Source organism: Brassica oleracea, chromosome C9 (assembly GCF_000695525.1).
Source record: "Brassica oleracea var. oleracea cultivar TO1000 chromosome C9, BOL, whole genome shotgun sequence".
In the NCBI taxonomy this organism is placed as follows: Eukaryota; Viridiplantae; Streptophyta; class Magnoliopsida; order Brassicales; family Brassicaceae; genus Brassica; species Brassica oleracea.
In genome coordinates, this window is record NC_027756.1 from 200,520 (window position 1) to 220,381 (window position 19,862).

At 34.7% G+C, this 19,862-nt stretch overlaps 4 protein-coding genes across 6 annotated transcripts; 1 reads left to right on the forward strand and 3 right to left on the reverse strand.

Moving 5' to 3' along the window:
* Positions 1-731: 731 nt before the first annotated feature.
* Positions 732-3,556, reverse strand: LOC106313268 (probable glycerol-3-phosphate acyltransferase 8). Its single transcript, XM_013751036.1, has 4 exons — positions 3,011-3,556; positions 2,624-2,936; positions 1,527-2,001; positions 732-1,306 (listed from the first exon to the last, which is right to left on the reverse strand). Exons 1-4 carry the CDS (start codon positions 3,325-3,327, stop codon positions 909-911), a joined length of 1,503 nt encoding a protein of 500 aa, XP_013606490.1. The 5' UTR covers positions 3,328-3,556; the 3' UTR covers positions 732-908.
* A 3,633-nt stretch (positions 3,557-7,189) lies between these two features.
* Positions 7,190-8,752, reverse strand: LOC106319101 (probable aquaporin PIP1-4). The gene is made up of 4 exons (XM_013757336.1): positions 8,332-8,752; positions 7,869-8,164; positions 7,605-7,745; positions 7,190-7,505 (listed from the first exon to the last, which is right to left on the reverse strand). Exons 1-4 carry the CDS (start codon positions 8,657-8,659, stop codon positions 7,410-7,412), a joined length of 861 nt encoding a protein of 286 aa, XP_013612790.1. The 5' UTR covers positions 8,660-8,752; the 3' UTR covers positions 7,190-7,409.
* A 1,628-nt stretch (positions 8,753-10,380) lies between these two features.
* LOC106317846 (BTB/POZ domain-containing protein At1g01640-like) lies at positions 10,381-11,016 on the reverse strand. Its single transcript, XM_013755630.1, has 2 exons — positions 10,930-11,016; positions 10,381-10,845 (listed from the first exon to the last, which is right to left on the reverse strand). Exons 1-2 carry the CDS (start codon positions 11,014-11,016, stop codon positions 10,381-10,383), a joined length of 552 nt encoding a protein of 183 aa, XP_013611084.1.
* Positions 11,017-15,342: 4,326 nt separating this feature from the next.
* Positions 15,343-19,733, forward strand: LOC106318768. 3 transcript variants are annotated; one of them, XM_013756895.1, is made up of 6 exons: positions 15,343-15,981; positions 16,342-16,529; positions 16,602-18,071; positions 18,127-18,245; positions 18,347-18,524; positions 18,628-19,733. In XM_013756895.1, the coding sequence occupies exons 2-6, from the start codon at positions 16,403-16,405 to the stop codon at positions 19,254-19,256; spliced, it is 2,523 nt and encodes an 840-aa protein (XP_013612349.1). In that variant the 5' UTR covers positions 15,343-15,981; positions 16,342-16,402; the 3' UTR covers positions 19,257-19,733. The 3 variants fall into 3 exon arrangements, with proteins under 3 accessions (XP_013612349.1, XP_013612351.1, XP_013612350.1); XM_013756897.1 differs by having other exon boundaries at positions 18,139-18,245; XM_013756896.1 differs by having other exon boundaries at positions 16,355-16,529.
* Positions 19,734-19,862: the final 129 nt, after the last annotated feature.

Sequence of the window (19,862 nt, forward strand, 5' to 3'; positions counted from 1 at the left end):
CTAACCATTATAAAATCGCTATTCTCTAGAGAAATGGAGACAAAAAAAGTTTCAAACCTCTTCGACCATCATCATATATTAGTACAAGAGGCAACTATGCTTTAAAGCAATATTGTTATATTTTTTTATTTTTTCTCAAAATCTATGTGTTACCCCCTACGAAAATATTGTTTTTGGGAAATGTTTTATATACTGAAGCCTATAATCTTTAGTGTTGTTTTAAAATTTCTAACCACATTCTATATTTGTATTAATTTATTTTAAGCTATTTTTCATGGTATATGGGAATCGTTATAATTTTTTTATCAATTAATTTTTTAAAACTTCATAATACTTCCTAAATCGATGGAATAACCACCATAAAATCACTATTTTCTTGAAAAACGGAGACAACAAAGGCTCCAAACCTCTTTGAACATCATCATATGTTAGTGTAGGATACAACTATGCACTAAAACAATATTGTCGTATTTTTTAAAATTTTCTCAAAGTCTATGTGTTAGTTTTAAAATTTCTAACTATATTCTACATTTTTATTAATATATGCTTAACTTTCTTTCATGGTAAATGAGCATCGTTCAATTGTTTTTATAAATTAGTTTAGTAAAACTTCATGTACTCCCTAAATTAGTAGACTAATCATTATAAAATCGCTATTCTCTAGAGAAATGGAGACAAAAAAGGTTTCAAACCTCTTTGACCATCATCATATACTAGTACATGAGGCTAACTATGCATTAAAACAATATTGTCATATTATAAACCTTTCTACTTAAAACTCTTTGGTATACAAAATATAGTTTTGGTGGGGGTATATATACATGCAAGTACAATTATACCAATACATGTTCAATCAAACACATATTCTTTCTCCTCCAGAATTATATTAGTGGCTCCAGTGATACGGTTCACTTCTTGTTGATAGACTCCACCTTGCCGTCGTTACCTCCCAGCAAAAGATACTTATCCTTGCGAGTAAGTTCCGTGCATTCGAATCCCAATACATGCCCGATCACTTTCTGCACGTAATTAGCCACTTCGAAAGACGTCTTCCCACCGCCTTGCACTGTCATTTCTTCAGGCAAGCGGTCCAAGAAAGTGACCTCGTAGCTCGGTCTTGGGTTCATGAAGAAGAAGTAAGGGTCCCAGAACTTCACACCCCTCACCGTCGTCCCGTAGAACATTCCTTGTTTACAGTTCATCGCCACTGGTACGATCCTGTCGCTTAGCTCTGCAAACAGGGCGCTGAATCTCAGTAGATACTCTTCTCTGCACGTCGTGCCTTCCGGACATATCACCAAGTCGCCTGTTATAGACGCCAAAACATATCAAGAACGTCCTTAAGCAATTGTATGGACACATAAACTCTGAATATTTGTTTATGGCTTATGGCTTCTAAATTTTAACAAATTATTTATATAAAGTTATGTTCTCAAAATTGTTTTTAACATATTATTAAATTTTAAAATAAATGATCTATAGCCTCTAAAATCTTAAGATCGACCATGCATGCATGCATGCAATACCTTTCTCGAGGAGTTTTCTCATGCGGGCAGCGTCAGCTGCACGGTCACGGGTGAGTACGACAGCAGGAATAGGAGAAAGCATTAAGGAGAGACGAGAGACACTGTAAGTGACGCATGTGATCTTGCGTCGGAGAGCAATTGCCACGATGATGGGATCAAGTGCAGTACGGTGGTTGAGAACGTATAGGTTGCCTGGAGTTCCTGGGGAAGGAGGCGGTGGACGGTGGCCACGAATTGTTAAGTGAATTCCGAGCATCTCGTAGCTGTATCGGACAAAGTTTCTGGGTAGAGGGAGGTTGAAGTAGACACGGATGATTGAGAGTATGAAGCCGAAGGGAAGCCAAATGTATGTGATAATGGCGTTTAGCGGCGTTGGACGTTGGACTAAACGGCCGTCGTGGAAGATTATGCGGCTTTTTAGTCGTTCTTTAGGGATTGTTGTAGCTGACTTGGTCGCATGTACCATGTAACTTTTCTGTTATAATCAATACCAAAATTGTGAATAAATGTACTTATATCTTTCAAACAAAAAAATAAAATAAATGTATTTATATAAAACAATTCAAACGTTATTTATGTTATTCATTTTCAGACTTATAACTTTTTTGTACTTCAAATATTATTATTAACACTGTTCTTTAATATTATTAACACTCTTTTTGTAATATACTCCTCTACCATATACTCATTTACCTAGTAGAGGAGTATATTACAAAAAGAGTGTTAATAATATTTGAATTATTGGTTCATTAAATGGACAGCCCAAAATGTGGGTGGTACTAGTAGGTGGTTGGTGTAGAAGAAAGTTAAAGAAGAAAACAATTGAGGGTCAACATGAAGTGATAGCTTGGGTACATTTATGAACCTTTCTTGATTTATTTATTTTTAGTTACAATATAAACGCATTAACTTTTTGATAACTAAACGAGTCAACAAGACAAGTTAAAGTTGGTCGATTACCTTACCTAATTAATGAAAAAAATAAAATAAAATTTGGTTAAGTTCTCAAGTTACCATAGTTCCTTGTGCTACACTACTAATCTAGTCAGTATTCAGTAGTATTTTAAAACTAAACTGAAAGGTTACAAAGCAAATACCTTGCAAATGGACATGAAGTCGTGATCAGAAGTTCGATCACCGAGGCCGAGATCTGGTGATTCATCGCCAAACTCTTTCAAAATGGCTAATCTCTTTAGATCACCAACAAGAACACCAGGCTTCTTCACAAATCCGGTGGCTCTTTTGGTTCGAGGACTCACCGCAATCTCTGTTCCAAGAACTTTATCAGCTCCAAGATAATCCTTCACAAACGCTTCCACCATCACTGTCGGATTAGCCGTCACCACCACTTTCCTCTTACACTTATCAAACACCTCAAAACTGTCTTTCCTCACATCCGCCGCATAAAACCTAACATATATCCAAATTTAGTAAAGAAAACTATATATTATAAAACATAGAGATATGATTAATGGAGACTCTACCGTGGAAGAACGGCACGAGAGACGAGTTCTATGTCGCGAACTTTGAGACCAGCAAAGGAGATGAAGATGAGGATCTGTGTCCCCAGAGACTCCGAGACGAGTAAATAGGAAAAAATCACAATAGGCAAAGATAGAAGTAAGATTAAGCCACGGAAGAGGCTTCCGGCTTCAACAGCTACAAGCATGAAGTAAGGGAACGAGCTTCTCGAGAGAAGCAGAGTCCCGTCAAGATCTGCGGCGATCGAACCATGCTCTCCTCCTCCTGCTCCACATTCCGTTATCGGAGGAAAGCTATGACTCTTTTTCTCCTGCGACATCTTCACTCCTCCAAGTTTCTCTATCTCGTTAATGAGAGAAATGAAAGAGAGGGAACGCTTCGTTTTAAATGCAATAGTAATCAGTCAAGTTTACCAAAAGGGTCTTATCCTTTTTTTATCACCTCTACGAGATGAGAATTCATCTAAATATATCCATCAAGTAGCTTTTTGTAACAAAAACAACCCTCAATCTCTTCTTCCTTACCCTTTCAAGTATTATTGTGATCGATCACATATAATAGGGTAGCTCAGCAGCTCACCTAAATACAATGCCGTGATATTAATACAGTGGACTATTTTTTTTTTTTTTGTCCTAATGATTATTGGGGGTCCTTGTTTTTGGGTACTTAAGAGCATCATTATCCCTGAAACCCCAAATGGGTTTTCTTAATTTTTTTTTTTTTTTTTCGAATTTAGAAAAAAAAAAAATGAACCAATCGTGAGCCGGCACGTGTTAGTGGGCCCGCGAACAGTGTAAGAAACCCTTAAGAACCGACTACTATTTAGTAGTTTTTGTAACCGGTTTTTTAAAAAAAAATGGATCCTACGCGGGACCCACACACTAAGAAACCTTCTAATATCCCCGGATAAAATTGCTCTAATACACATATATTTGTATGTATATATTATATACGCATATATATATACATACAAATATATGTGAATTAAGGATCCAAGAGCAAGGAATTCAATAATCATGCCCTTTAGGGCCGCATTCAGAATTTATTATATGAAAACGACTTTATTCTTTATGTATTGTTGACTAAAATGCATCTAATATTTCGTTGAATCTTCACGATTACAATTATGTAATTAGATTTTCAGACATTTTCAAAGTTTAGCATATATTCGATATTCTCTTATCAGTTTTATTCTACATTTTCATTCTTTTCTATTATCTTTTGGGTGAAAGATTACTTTGTTTAAAATTCATCTTCAATGGTTTTTTTCTGAATATTAATTTTTGGGTGAATTATTAGCCATTAAAATGTTGCCATGTGTTAGAGTTTCTCTTACAAACTCTAGAGTCATCTAATCTATTAAAACAAAACTACAAATAGTATTTAACCCTGATTTTTCCTAAATAATTACGATCTCATGCCACTGCATAAAACACGGCCGTTTGAAATATATTACCATTAATAAACGATTCAATGCTATTGCCTTTTAATACTGTCACTTTAAAAAATTAGTTAACCACCGAAATAATAGTGTAACCCGAATATAGATGACTCATAACTATTTATCTCTCGGTTTAGTATTGTCTAAAAAGTCAAATCATATCTTACCCAAAATTCAATTAAATACTTTTATATACCTACATATTTCAAAACCATTTTTTCTCGGTTTTGTTTAGATGCAACATAATCAAATTCAACCTTTAGAAAATTCAGTTGACTACTTCTACCAACTTAGTAAAACGTCCATTATATAATTATATATCATAATTATTCAAGCAGGCAATTATACAATATCTAAGTTTAGTTTGAATAGATATAACTAACCGATTACATGTTTTGGTTTCTATTTTTGTTGCAGTTGTTTGTTTCTCGGTTTTTCTTCATAGTATTTACAACCATTTCTGACAATAACTCCCATTTTTTATATCCAAAATATATTGAAAATGCTAAAATTGGTTATAAAAAAATATTTTCTGTCCACCAAATCTAAACTAATAAATTCATACCGCAATTAAATTACATATATCATTTAAAAAACCTTTCCTATTTTAAAGCAATCGTCGTAACTAAAAGGATAGCTTCATATTATGTTATCAAACCTTGCAAATCACGTTTGTTCTTTGCCCCAAAAGCGAATGTAATGTTACCTCAAGATTCAATTCCAATTAATTGACACACATTCCTTTAAAATCCCGTTTGACATACCTAAATAACGAATATACTCTTTTTTATTATTTTAGCAATAATATAATGTATATAAAATAATCACTAAACGTATATTATGTTTTATATGCATTCAAATCACAACTGAATATAGTTTAAAATATAACATTTCATCAAATATCTATCTATTTATTATGGGAAATTGCAATAAATACCACATTTATAGTATCATTTTTTATGTTTACACTAACCATTTTTATCCTCACTTTTAATGAAGAGTAAAAAATATTTATACCCCTAGGGTTAACTAATCTAGACTTAAGGTTTAGAATTGAGGGGTGGAGTTTTTGAAATGTGAAATTTAAGATTCGAATAAATATATAAATAAAATATAAAAATATAAAAAAAAAATTAAAAAATAGTTTCAAACATAATTTTTGATTTTCAAAAAGATTTTTTTTAAAAAATATCAAAAAAATTTATAAAAAAGTTCAAATTTGAAAAAGTATAATTCGGAAACATAAAAAATTATTATTATTATTTATTTAAATAATTATTTATTATATATATAGAGAGAGATAACAAGGATATAAGAGTCTTCTGTCACTTAATGAAAAATGTATTTTTGAAAATGTCCATTTAGTAGTGGTAAAGATGAATAATGGTACCATGAAAAGGTATATTCGACATAAATAATGAGTCATTATAATAAAGAAATAATATATAAACAAAACAAATAAATAAGAATTCAACAATTAATAGATTAGATATCTTATTTCATTTCGAAACCATTGTATACATATAAATAGCTCAAACAAATGATAATTTAAAACAAATAATAAAATTAATGCATATAAACAATAAAATTATATTAAACATATATTAAATATTGCGAAGGTGTAAATATACATAAAATAAATTAAAATTAAAACAATATAAAAGTTAAAAAAACACTCGCGCGCCCGTGCGGATCAAAATCTAGTAGATTTTAATAAATCACACTTTTTCTATCTATTTATATTGGTGAGAGATTCATTAATCTTGTTGTTTGATGTATTTGATGATAACTATTTAGAATATAAGTATTTAATTATAAAATTGAATTACTTTTTGTTTAAATGTAAATTTTTAATGAGTTTTAAAAACAAAGAAAATAAGAAAGAGAGATTCATATCATATACCTTAACTCAAACGGCCCAGGGGCTGGAGTAATTCGGTGGTAATCACTTTGGTAAGTTTCGGATAGTGGCATTTCGTGTAAGATTCTAGCGGTTATCAGCAGCTGCTCTATGGTTATATTATACCTATTTTGGATAGTTTGTGGATCCAAATGCAAGCTAGACAATTTTCTAAAATGACTCGTGGTTCCAGCTACATCCACGGTTCACGTGGAATAATATCTTAGACACCTAAGAGTATCTTTAACTAGTAAACCCATTTTGGAATATGGTTGGAGCTGCAACAAATAAGATTCCAAAGTGAAGGTGGATTCCGGCGAGGTTAAGCAAAGTTTCTATTACATGTTAATGAAAGTTAAGACGCTTGTCTGTGCGAGGTTGACTTAGAGCATCATTATCCCTGAAACCCAGATGCGGTTTCTTAATTTTTTTTATTTTTTTTTTTTCTTTTTATAAAAAAAAAAAAAAAAAAAAACGAACCAATCACGGACCGTCACGTGTCAGTAGAACCCGCGAAACAGTGCAAGCCTCGGTGCTTAATTTGGCGTTTTTGGCAACGCTTCTTCCTCTTTTATGGTGAGGCTCACCCCTAAGCAACTCCTTAAGCACTCCCATTGATGGTGCTCAGGGATCTCTGATACCTCTGATCAAGGATCAGTACCTGGTCTAATACTTATATATTAGCAGATATAACATAGAGCAAGAAGTTATCTGAAATGGCTTTGTTTTATGTTTTGTGGATCCAAATGCAAGATCGGAAACTATGTATTTTTACTGAAACTAAACCTTTGGGACGTGATTAATGTATTATTGTAAGATTCATTTTTGAGATGCAAAAAAGATCAGCTGAGAGGACTAACAATTAAACAGCACAGAGCAAACCAGTGATGCTTTTACAGAACAAGCTCACTAGAAATTCACAAAAATCACAAATATATTTTTAAAAGACTGAATATAGAGTAGCAAGTAGTACACTGCAAAACAAAAGCTAGATGATGGATAGATAAGCAAAGATACATAAAGAGTAAATAAAAAACATAATTCTCTAGTTCATCATGGTTCAGTTCTTGCTCTTGAAAGGAATGGCTCTGATGACAATCGTGTGATAGAGTGCTGCTAGAGCTGCTCCAATGAATGGTCCCACCCAGAAAATCCACTGCAATACAAATAAAATTTTAAAAATCTCATATTATTATTATACAATGAAGAATGAATGTTTTACGTGGTCCTTCTATAGTGTGTGTAGTAGACTCACATGGTTGTCCCAGGAGTGGTCCTTGTTGTAGATAATGGCAGCTCCAAGACTCCTAGCTGGGTTGATTCCGGTTCCGGTTATCGGAATTGTCGCCAAGTGTACCAGGAACACTGCAAACCCGATTGGGAGTGGTGCCAAAATCTACAATATTTGCCATATATGATAAATTAATTAAACAAAATTACATGTCACAAACCAATAAAAAATTAAACCAATAAAAAATTAAACCAGTAAAATAGCAAACCGGAAAAGCAGGGTACTTACCGGGACGTGTGAGTCACGGGCGCTTCTCTTGGCGTCGGTGGCGGAGAAGACCGTGTAGACGAGAACAAATGTTCCAATAATTTCAGCACCGAGACCAGATCCCTTGGAGTAGCCGGGAGCGACGGTGTTGGCACCGCCACCGAGAGTTTCATACGGCGTTGGCTGGAAACCCTTGACGACTCCGGCGCCACAGATAGCACCGAGACATTGCATAATCATGTAGAAAACAGCTCTGGTCAGAGACAACTTCCTAGCCAAGAACAGACCGAACGTAACCGCAGGGTTGATGTGTCCACCTGAAACATTAAAACACACAAACAAAGATTCCTCAAAGACACATCCAAAAGAACCAACCTTTTCTAGCAAAGACATAATCCGCAGATCTAAAACCTAATTACAGAGAAGCCACTACAAGAGACTTTCCGTAAGCCAAAAGTAATCGAAAAATGGAGGAAAGATTAACCTGAAATTCCAGCAGTACAGTAGACGAGAGCGAAGATCATGCCACCAAAAGCCCAAGCTATGCCTTGGATTCCAACAGAGGCACACATGTTTGGTGCTCTCTTCACTCCCATCACTGTCAGCACTGTTATGTAAAGGAAGAGGAAAGTGGCTATGAACTCGGCGATTCCTGCTCTCCAGAACGACCACGAGCTTAGCTCTCCGGGCTCGAACAGAGGCGCAGGAGGTGGCTCTTTGTAGTCCTTGTCGGACTGAGCTGATGTTCCGATGGGTTGCCTCTCAGGGAACTTGTTAGCTCCAACTCTCACGTCTTCCTCTTTGCCTTCCATCTTTCTCTCTCTCTCAGTCTCTCTTTTTTCTCACTAGAAAGGTTAAATAAAGTTGTGAGCTTCTTTACTTCTTTCTTCTTTTGTGTGGAGGAGAGAATGTTGTGGATATATAGATCGTGAATTTATAGAGGAAATAATATTAAAATGACCTAACCGTCTACAAACATCTATTTTCAATATTCTTTATTTTTATGACAAGACAGAAAACAAACTCCATAGTAGTTAATAGTAGTACCGAATAGTTGATACCAGTCCTAATTATTGGTGATCGTAGTTAGGAAATCATAGTTTAGCCTGTGTTAGCAAACTCAGTGTAATAATTTATCTCTTCTTATTTTTGTTTTCTTGTCATCTAGTCTCTAGTGCCATTCTATATGTTATTTTTTGATGGTGTTTAGTTGAATATTGAACAATAATTTGGGTTAATTTGAATAGTTTGGTAATTTGTGTAGTAAATAAAGCTAGATGATGGAGGAGGAGACCGGAGAGGGTTCTGGAACGTACCGAGGTGCTCTCGTAAAAGGACAAAAGTCTGACCTGTCTTTTTCTTTTCAGAAAAAGATAGTGGGTCCACCTTTTTGGACGGTAATATAAAATCAATAAAATATGGGCGAGACCACTGAAGCCCAATAGTGTTAAGATGGCAAAAGAAATATTTTTTGACTCTCTAGCGAAATTACTTATTGGACCGTTGGAGAACAAAACTGACAGCTTTATCAAAAGTCACTACTTGTGGTCTACAATGTGAAAAATTGGCGTGCATTGCATGCAAGTAGTTATATTAAAATATTAAAATATTAAATTAAGTTTCCAATTTTGGTGCTGACATGTGAAGTCTTGGACAGCTCAGAGGTGAGTGTTACCTCCCTGGGATCACATGCTTCGTTGCCAAACGACAATACATTTCGTCCTCACAATTTTCCAGTTTGAGTTTTAGATAATTAAAATTTACCATACACAGTATTGTGAAAACGACACCATTGTGAAAGTTTTTAATGTGGTAGGTATATCATTTTGGAGACGCAACCACAATGAACAGTAGTTCACATACCGTCCAGCCAATATGTTTTCGGCACGTTGCAGAAGAGAGACTAATTAAGCCCATTGAACATGTGTTTTGATTTATTGGGACGGTCCCGACCAAAGCCGTATATACCTGTGGGACTGTGTCCATATGACAAGACACGACTAGCCACCCTCCCTCATGAAACCGTGATGATAGTATTCATAACAGATGACACAAACAAGTAATGTTTGCTTAATAAACTATGTTTTAAGTTGTATTTTTTTAAAGTATGTAATTTTATATGTATAGAGAATAAATAACAAACAAAGATTTTAAATTAACACTATGTTGATATCCAGTTAAATATTTAGTTTTTATAAGAGAATTTAGAATGGCTTGATTATCTATTTTAAATATTTTAGATCACATTTATTCTTATTAATCAAATCAAAATTATTTTAACTGTAAATATGTTTAATTTAAAGCAATTTTGTTGATTGTATTTTGCTTGACTTGTTATTTTAGAATTATGAATATATATTCATATTTTTATAATTTAATAATAGTATTTGGCAGTTTACTTGGCTATATAAGTAAAAATCTTGTATATAGAGTATAATTTCTCTATAACATTAGCAAAAATCACAAATAGTATTAATCATGTATTTAGTTTTCTTGTGTGAATCAAACGAGAGGCAGAGTCTAGAATTGGCATTTAATTTGGCTGTGTTGGTTTTCGGCTGAGTGCACGCAGGATTCTTATACAGGCTTGAAAGATCTCCAAGGTCGTACTAGGGTCCTTAAGTGCAAATGTTTCAAAACTCTTTTGAAAAATCATGCCTATGTTTCTTCTGAGAAGGAAAACTATCGCAGCTGCCTTGAGGATTGCATCCGAAGGGATATTTGAAAGTTGGATGATGTCAAGAACGTTTTCAGAGCTTAGAGACGAGATTAATATTTCTCTGCAAATATCTTGGAGGTATTGAATGTCGTACTTGTCCGCAGCGAGATAGAGGGCTCGAACATGTTTGTTGTCACGACTCAACGTACCACTGTAGAAGAATTCAAGGAGAGACTCGAGTTCTCCGTAGCTTAGGTCATGGATAGTGATTGATTTCTCAGGTGAAACTTTGCATTCATCAGTTTCCAACATGCTTCTAAACACTTTTGATTTCACTGCCTGTAAAGCATGAATTATGATAAATTATTAGGCAACAATTAATATATATCAGAATTAATTAAAATCTATATATAGTATGTGTACCAGAACAGCTTTATGGGTGGGGATGCCTGGTCCATTATCACCAGGTTTGAGGATGAAGTCAGCGTGTATCGCTTCTTTCAATGCCATAACATGATCACTGAGAAAATCTACTCTCTCAAATTTCCTTTTTGTGCTTTCTGCCATGCTTCCTTCTATATATGTATCCTATCAAAATATGAATAAATAAAATATTTGATCAGCTAGCCTATTATCAATACTCAAGCAAGTATTCGATAATCAGAAGATATATATATATAGATAGTTTACTTCGTTGTTGTTGTGTTGATCTCAAGAGCATGCAAGTAAATATATATAAATAGAGCTCAAGTCGACAAACCCTTTCCTAATCCTTATAGGTATCGTAATTTCAGAACCTCCTTTTGTTTTTTGGATTTGCATTAATTTATCATCATTCCTTGTTACAAACTTACAATGATTCTAAATTCTGATTAATGTAAGAAGAGAGGAGATACACCTTCGTGTTAGGAAGAATACATCCTCTAAGTACTGAATTCACAGTCGGAAAATCAAATTGAGCAAAATTTAGTTTGCCACATGTGGAGAACTTGGGAAACAAGACAAGAGATCTTGATCACTTAATTGTTTGTTTGCTAACATCGGCCCGTCACATACTCAGCACCCTTGAGAGTAGGTAAGTTCGATGCCCATGGTGTTCAATTCGCATATACTTTTAGAATCTTATGCTGCTGCAATTTTATAAAATCATAGCAAGAACATATGCTCCGCAAAGTTAAGTCTTCCCTTCTCTGGATTGCGCGCTTTCGCTTGTTGGTTTGCATTTATAGGAAGTTCAGTTACGCATGTAATTAACAAGTTTTAAACAAATCATACGGACGGATACAGTCTTTTCAGCCCATTTCTGGAGAGAAAAGTTAGGACTCCAATGGGTCAACAAAATATGGCATGAGATTACGGCCTTTTATTTACTTAAGGCCCGGATAGGCTCTATCCTTCTTGTTTGTTGGTGGTCTTCACTTTTTTTAGTGGTCACATGACATACTCTCTCTTTTTACAAAAGTAAATAAATAAAAATTTCAATAAAAAATTATTTATAATAAAATTAAGGAACCCCACCCCTCTCTATTAACCAAATTAAATTCGGTCACCAACATCCCAAATAAAGGTTATAACATTATATAAATTATAAAGGTTATAACATTATATAAATTATAAATTTGTTAAGACCTGAAAATTTGGTCACAATCACATATCTAATTTCTTTATGTGAAGCATATGTCTTAACTAAAATTGGAAAATCCATTGAAAGATCTTTGTAAAGGTCAAGTTACTTCATTGCACATACCTTTTTAACTAGGTTGTTCATCAATGTTCAAAATATAAATATTTACAAAGTATTCTTTACAATCACCATACTAAAAACAAAATAGTTATTATATTATTTTTAATTTTATTAAAATATTTATGATTTATTTCACCAAAACCATGCATAGCAAGATTACACATAACAACTAAAATTTATTAATTAACATTACAATAATTTTCATATTTTTGTTAGTTCCAAAAGTAACTTATAATAAATATTACTAAGTAAAAATTAAAAATATAACAATAAATTATAATAAATTTAAGTTATTAAATGTATTTATATAATTCGTCTTTGTAAAACCTAGCACAGAACATAAAAATTTGAAACCATTTATAAAATTATAGAAATTGCGCAAAACATTAAGATAAAAGCTACAAGAATGTTGCTTATCCATCTGCTAAAACACATGTGTTTCCTCTTTCGGTAGTTAAACAAAATTTAACAATGGTTAGGTCTGCTTTTGGCCTAACTTTAATTTTTCTTCTTACCCTTAACTTACATTTACTAATATAGTTGGTTTTGACATCTAGATAAAGTCCATTGACCCTACTAGTTATGGCTGTCATGATTCTGAACAACTACTTTTATCCTATTACCTATTCCTAACTTTATTAGATTTCATCCAAAAGTTAAATTCAAAGAGGTTTAGACAAATCACTGGTGTAAAATCACAATATTTTAATGTATTTTATGTATTAAATTATTTTTCCTTCTTCGATCAAAACACCAAATTTTATACCAAAACTATATTTTCGTTTTTATATTATTAATTTACAATTTTGTTATTATTTAATATATATGATAAATAAATTTACTATGTGTTATATTACATAAAAAATTACACTAAAACATTTTAATAATTATTTACTATTTTAACATATGATAATTTTAAATAATAAATTAAAATCATATATTTTAATATATGTAAGTATCAATTTTATATATTTGTCTTACCATTTTATATGTCTTTATTTTATAATATTTTATTAATAAAATTTAATGAACAATGTTTCGCGTGGTGAATACTATCTCACCAAGTTTGGTCGATACTATAGTACCAATCCTCTTTGTATGGCCATTCTTCTGTTAAGAAATCGAGATGAGAAAACCCTACCCATCGAAGTGGGAGTATAGCAAGGGCTTTCCCCGATCAAGGTCTTCCTCTTTCTGCTTTCAGACCATTACACTAATATATCTGATTTTTAAAGTTGGGCTAGCAACGTTTTAATGTGCAAATTACACTAAAATGATGTTTAAGCGTTGAGTTGAAAATAACCTTAAACTCACATATACTTAATTCTGCATAAAAAAACTAAAAAACATATTTGATATATAAAACAAATCACAATTATTTATTTACCAATAATCCAAAAATTACTGGTAACTAGATATATATGAACAAATAGTATAAACTGTTTAAAATATTTTTTTTTCAGATTGTATAAATGTTAAATCAAGTTGTGAAGGCATTTACAGTTTATATTATTGATCTTTTAATTTATACAAATGTGAAGAATAAATGGTTTCAAAATATACGTGAACAAGAGGGTAACTCAAATATTATTGATCTTTTAATTTATACAAATGTTAAGAATAAATGGTTTCAAAATATACGTGAACAAGAGGTTAACTCAAATATAACTTAGATGTACGGGACTTGGGATCTCCCTGTCCTCCTTCTTTGACGTTCTTTTATAGCTGTTTGAAAAAGGTCATAACGGCGATATAATCTCCGGCGAGTCTTTAACGCATTCAAAATTTTCTTTAATGATCTGATTTTCTTTATATTTTGCATTACCAAGTTAGCTCGGCATTGACTTTATTCGAGCTAAAAATGGGTCTTAATTTTTTTTTTGCTATCGTCCTCTTATCAGGCTTTTGGATTATTGGGTCGAATTCTAAGATTGGGTCTGGAGTATGATGAAACTTACTTCTAGTTCGTGGGTGGTTGTGGTATTAATACTGCTAAGATGTTCATAAAGTACATGTATGATGCATTATGAAAACCTAGCCGTTGTCAGGTCACTAACTTCCTTAATGGGAGCAAGTTTGCGTCCATATCTTATATTGTCGGTCGATAAGTTCCCACCTAAAAAAAAAAGCCACGTTTGTAGCAATTTTCTGATTATATATTTTATGTACTCACGTTTGTGCGCATGCACATTATCGTCAGCGGGGTCTATTGATTGGTAAATGCGAGTGTTTATGGGTATGAACACACACATGTACTGCAGCACATATAACAGTATGGTCCCCGTCCCCGACAGCCTGAGTTGCTTCAAAGGAACTCAATGTAACTTACTGATCATGGTAAAAAAACATATATATGGTCTCGGATTATGCTAAGGCCACCGATGAACCAAGACAACGCGAGGTAATTATTTCTGTTGGACCATTTGCTCTTTTAGAGTGCTCGGCTTTATCAGCAAACCCCACATATCAAAACTTTTGCTTAGTTTTTAAAAAAAATTATTATTACAACTTACAAGTGCTTGATCTGATCCGATCTGATTCTGACAAATGTAAGAACTCTTAAGGAGAGCGGAAAGACATAGAATGTGAACGTCGTCAGAATAAAAAGAGTTGGTCAATGAAATGAAATTAGGAGACTAATTATATGATAGATTTCAATATGGGGTTAATCATCTCCCAAACACATACGTGTTCTCCATTTCCATAAGCATCCGAGCCTCTATGGCATTTCTTTCTCCAAAACTTTAATTATCTATTTGTTACAATATGACCCTTAAATTTTCTTACATTAATCTACTGAACCCCTTATTCTCTTCTCTGAAGAGTACATCATCATCTCTGCAGACAGTAATATTCTTTCTTCACTGCCCCAATCTGCATTGCCCCAAAGAGGAGAGATCAATTATGTACTGGGCAGGGTAATTAATGCTGAAGGCTGTTGAAAAAATCTGGAAAATACTTTTCTTCTATCGAAAGCTGCCATTATGAGATTTTATTTTTAATCTAGTATCCTGTGGAGCTAGATTAATGGCACGACGTTTGTTGCGTTGTAAAAATCGCATAAAGGTTCCACCTTTTACTTAATTGTTCTCTCTCTCTCTCTCTCTCTCTCTTACACTTTTTCTTTGCGTTTGCCCAATCCATGAAAACTAATGGGTTTTGTCGGTAAAGAAACTCCTTAATTTATTATCTCTCTCTCTTTCTCTCTATTGTTAGTCAAAAGATGCCCACCCAAGAGAGAAAGAAAAACATCTCTTCTTTACTCTTTATTTGAATGTTAGTTGTAGAAGCTCTTTGTTGATCAACTGTGGAAATTGAAGCTTAAGATTTTCTTTGTGATCAAAAAGCTTTTCTCTTTTTTAGTTGATCTTTTATGAGATTTACGGAAGCTTGGTTTCTCGACAGAACCTGGAAAAAAAGATGTCAGATCAAACAATGTGGCTGCCTGCCTGGAGTTTGATAAAGCCTCAAGCTTGAGATCATTTTGCTAAGTTGACATGACTTGACGACATCTTCTCTCTCTCTCTAGCCTTGGCTTGAAAGATATCCCCTTTTTTTATTTTTTATTTTGGTACCGTTTTGTCCGGCGATCAAAGAGAAGGCCTGACTGAAACTTGGCATCCAAAGAAAGTTTTTGGAGAGGATTACTTCCTTCCTGCTTCAACTTGCCACTCTTTAATGGTTGCCCTTCAGGGGAGTTTGGAATCAAAGCAAATTCAGAAGAATCTAAGGTACTTCTCTCTCTCTCTTTTGAAAGGGAAAGGTATCTCTGATTTTGCTCCATAAGTCATGGCACTAGTTTCTGTAACTTGCCTTTGATTACAATGATTCCTCACACCATTTAATTAGATTGTAAAAGAAGATTTGGGGGGAACTGGTAGAGGATCCTTTACTTCTTAAGTTATTGTTGTTGGTTTGTTTCTCAAGGATCTGAGCTTGTTACAAGTATTACTTTAAGTACAATTTAGTTACAAAGACTTCTTGCTTCTGGTTTTGAACTTAATTTGTTATCCTTTTTGTGTGGTGTTTCCTCTGTCTTATTTTGTTGCTGCTTAATTTAATAGTTTTCTTCTTCTTCTGCTTATCTTAAGCCACATCTTATAGAGAATAGCTTTTAGAGAAGGAGCATTAAGAAACTGAATAAGACTAGCCATGGCCAAGAAAAATCAACGGCGTCCAGCTTCTCGGGATCAGTTAGGCTGCATGTGGGGTTTTATGAATATGTTTACTTTCCGCCATGGACCACTCTCTCCCAAGCTCCTTGTTGACCAAAACCATGGTACTTCACCTGTCTCTCTGTACCTGCAGAATGAGTTTGTTTTGGTTATAACCGTTATGTTAATTGTTTCAGCTGCTGGAAATCATAATGAGCTTGAGAAGCCCAACAAATGCCAAGACAAGGCTGCTCAAGACACCCTTGTAAGCAATGTTGGTGAAGAACGCAATGTGAAGATTACGATTATAAAGCCAAGTGTGAAGAAACTCATAGCTGAAGAGTTGTTCAATGACAAGGAACTCAAGAAGCAGAGGGAGAATGCGGAAGCAGGACAGTTGTCAGACTCTGAGCTCGAAGGAAGAAGAAGGAAAAGCCAGAGGAGAAAAAACAAGACCCGCAAGAACAGCTGCGATAACTTTAGCCATATAAACACAACTAACCTCGAAGAGCCTCAAGTTCACCGCAGAACTAAGAAGAGCCATCATGCTTCTGAAAGGAGTCTTGACATTGATAACATGATTGAAGAGTTCTATTCAGAGATTCATCGCAGAAGTACAAGCCTTGGTAAGAACCACAAACAGGATGATTATAAAGAAAAACTGAGGGAGCTGGTCAAGTTTTTAATCAGCCAGAAGCTTCTACATGGGAACCGTCCCAAGGAAAACAGCGAAATCCTTACATCTAAGGACTTGATGGAAGTGTTTCAGATTCTGGGATCAGATGAGGAGTTGTTTCTCAAACTTCTGCAAGATCCAGAGCTACTTGTGCCAAGGCAGAAAGGAGAAGAAAGCTTGAGCTTGTCAGGGGCATCATCAGAACAATCTTCTGATCATAAGAGACGGTCTAGCAGCTTTTTCAGGAGGAAAGATACACCACAAGAAGGTACTGATGACAAAGCATGCGAAGCTTCTTCAGACAGGATTTACATTCTGAAGCCAGGCTTTTCAAGTCCAGACAAAGCTGCTGATTCTCATTTGATGAGAAACAAACTGCAGAACGAGAGAAACAGTTCGCATTTCTTCCTTTCTGAGATCAAGAGGAAGCTGAAACAAGCAATTAGAAAGGAGCAGCCTGGACTCCAGCGTGAGAGAGGGTTTCCTAAAAATGTGCCAACCAAAGATCATTTCTTTCTCGAGCGGATGGCAAAGCCCTCATCACCTCAGAAGAACAATGAAGAAGATAGAAATCAAAGGGTGTCTAACATTTACACAGAGGCCAAGAAACATCTGTCCGAGATGTTAAACAATGGAGATCTTGATTCGAACATAACAAGCAGACAGGTTCAAAGAACCTTAGGACGAATACTCTCTCTTCCTGAGTACTTATCTCCTATAAGCAGCCCAGGAAGAAGATGGGAAAAGAGCTCAACTGCACACAGGAAGTCTGCTTCAGCGGATTACATAAATGCTGTGAACATCAAGAAAGAAACTCCTGTGAGCCAACCAGAGGATGCAATAATAACAAGTGCTGATACTCAGGCCTGCAATCTAAACAAAGAACCTGACAATGCTGTCGAGTCTCACCAACCAACCGCATGTGAACCTTCTGAAAAAAGTGTGGACATTGAGGATGGAACATCTGACGAATATAAAATTTCTGCTGCAGGTAAGAATATTTCTTCACTCTTTAACTAGAAGACGGTGATTAATCTAATAAACAGCCAAACTTGCAGGTTCTGCAGATGATATAATGATTACCAATGAGATAGGTATAGTTACAGAGGAAGCAAGCTCTACTTTGGTTAGTGACTTATCCAAAGCTGAAGCTCAGGATGAACAGGCAAGTCATTTTGCTTCAACACTATAATATCTATCATTTTGTATGTAATCTGAAATGAAGAAATAGTGGAAGACTTAAATCTGTTTTGTTTTCTTCTACAGACCTCTCATGAAGAGAACCAACCACCACTGGCTTCCTCTGTGGCCTCACCATCCCACTGCTTAGCTAAAAGTGAAGTAGCTATTACTGATATTCTGGAATGGTCAAGCCCAATATCAGTTCTTGAGCCACTCTTCATTGAAGATGATGTAAGCCCATCAAAAATGAGATCTCAGTCTGGTAAGTGAAAAAAAGATCCCAGCATCTACTACTAAACTTTGGGTTTCTAGTAGTTAATTAGTTCTTCATTATGAGCAAACATTGACTCAGCTTTACAACTCAGATGAGCCACAGGTGCAACCTTGGTGTATCCACTTCGATGATAAAGAAGATTCTGCAGCTAAAAGCCGAGAGGATGCTGTCAAATCCATCACAAGTGACAAGGAATTGGTGTTTAAGTATGTAAAAGCTGTGGTGGACGCAGTAGAGTCAGAATTTGAAGAGCTCTATCTGAAGGCGCAGTTCTCTGACCAGCTTCTTGAACCGGCACTTATCAGCAACATACCCTTCTGTCCAAACCAGCTTTGCCATGACCATGAGCTGCTCTTTGACTGCATCAATGAAGTTATCATGGAGCTCTGCTGTTGCCCTCCATGGGCTTCCTTTGTTACACCAAGAACCAGAGTCTTCTCTACCGTCAAAAGCATCGTTCACGAGGTTCAAGAAGCGGTCTACTGGCATCTCTTGCCGTTGCCACTCCCTCGCGCGTTGGATCAAATAGTTAGGAAAGATATGGCTAAAGCTGGAAACTGGTTAGACATCAGATGTGAGATTGACTGCTTTGGCTTTGAAACTAGTGAATTGATTCTAGAGGAATTACTTGAAGAGGTCGCTCTTAACTGCCTCAACAACACTGAGCACTCTCTGGTTCCAGCTGAGTTGAAGATCGATGAGAGCATCCTTGTTTTATAAAAGGTCATGAAAAGTGAAAGCTCTCTTCTTAAAGACAAAGCCATTGTTGTGACAGAGCATAGCCTCATTATCACAATTGCTAACTTCCATTAGCGCAGAACCATGTAGATAGTGTGTATTACTCAAAGAATAACTTTCAGACTGCTGAGAGAGAGACAGAGAAGAGATAAGATCCTTTCAAGACCAGATGAGAAACAGTTTGCGGTGGGGTCATTACAGAACACTTTCAAAGACAGGACCACGGGTCTCTTCTTTTAGCATATTTATAGGATATGATTTATTTTAGTATTGAGTGTGTTTGTGTGTTGAGATGGAGAGAGATGTGATTTAGAGTGTTTTTGGTTTCATTGATTTATTTGTGTGTAATATTTTCAGAAGTTTGACATATAACAGTGTCTTTATAGGTGTATGATTTGGGATGTGACAATCTTAAAAGAGTACTTTATTTGTTAATGAAAATTATAAGATATACAAGATTAGTGTAGTTGGCAAGAAGGGTAAATTACAAGCTGATAATGTGTTGTTATAGATTGTAGTCTAAGATTGGTGGGTTGACAACAAGACGATAGCGTGGAGATTTTCTTATGCAAAATTTTTTTAGTAAAG

Coding starts and splice junctions, on each gene's coding strand:
- LOC106313268 (XM_013751036.1), bottom strand. CDS start 3,327: ATGTCGCAGGAGAAAAAGAGTCATAGCTTTCCTCCGATAACGGAATGT. Junction 2,937..3,010: donor TCTCGTGCCGTTCTTCCACG/GTAGAGTCTCCA, acceptor GATATATGTTAG/GTTTTATGCGGCGGATGTGA. Junction 1,307..1,526: donor GAGAAAACTCCTCGAGAAAG/GTATTGCATGCA, acceptor CGTCTATAACAG/GCGACTTGGTGATATGTCCG.
- LOC106319101 (XM_013757336.1), bottom strand. CDS start 8,659: ATGGAAGGCAAAGAGGAAGACGTGAGAGTTGGAGCTAACAAGTTCCCT. Junction 7,746..7,868: donor CCCGTGACTCACACGTCCCG/GTAAGTACCCTG, acceptor CAAATATTGTAG/ATTTTGGCACCACTCCCAAT. Junction 7,506..7,604: donor ACCACTCCTGGGACAACCAT/GTGAGTCTACTA, acceptor TTTGTATTGCAG/TGGATTTTCTGGGTGGGACC.
- LOC106317846 (XM_013755630.1), bottom strand. CDS start 11,016: ATGGCATTGAAAGAAGCGATACACGCTGACTTCATCCTCAAACCTGGT. Junction 10,846..10,929: donor CCACCCATAAAGCTGTTCTG/GTACACATACTA, acceptor CATGCTTTACAG/GCAGTGAAATCAAAAGTGTT.
- LOC106318768 (XM_013756895.1), top strand. CDS start 16,403: ATGGCCAAGAAAAATCAACGGCGTCCAGCTTCTCGGGATCAGTTAGGC. Junction 16,530..16,601: donor CCTTGTTGACCAAAACCATG/GTACTTCACCTG, acceptor TAATTGTTTCAG/CTGCTGGAAATCATAATGAG. Junction 18,246..18,346: donor CTGAAGCTCAGGATGAACAG/GCAAGTCATTTT, acceptor TTTCTTCTACAG/ACCTCTCATGAAGAGAACCA.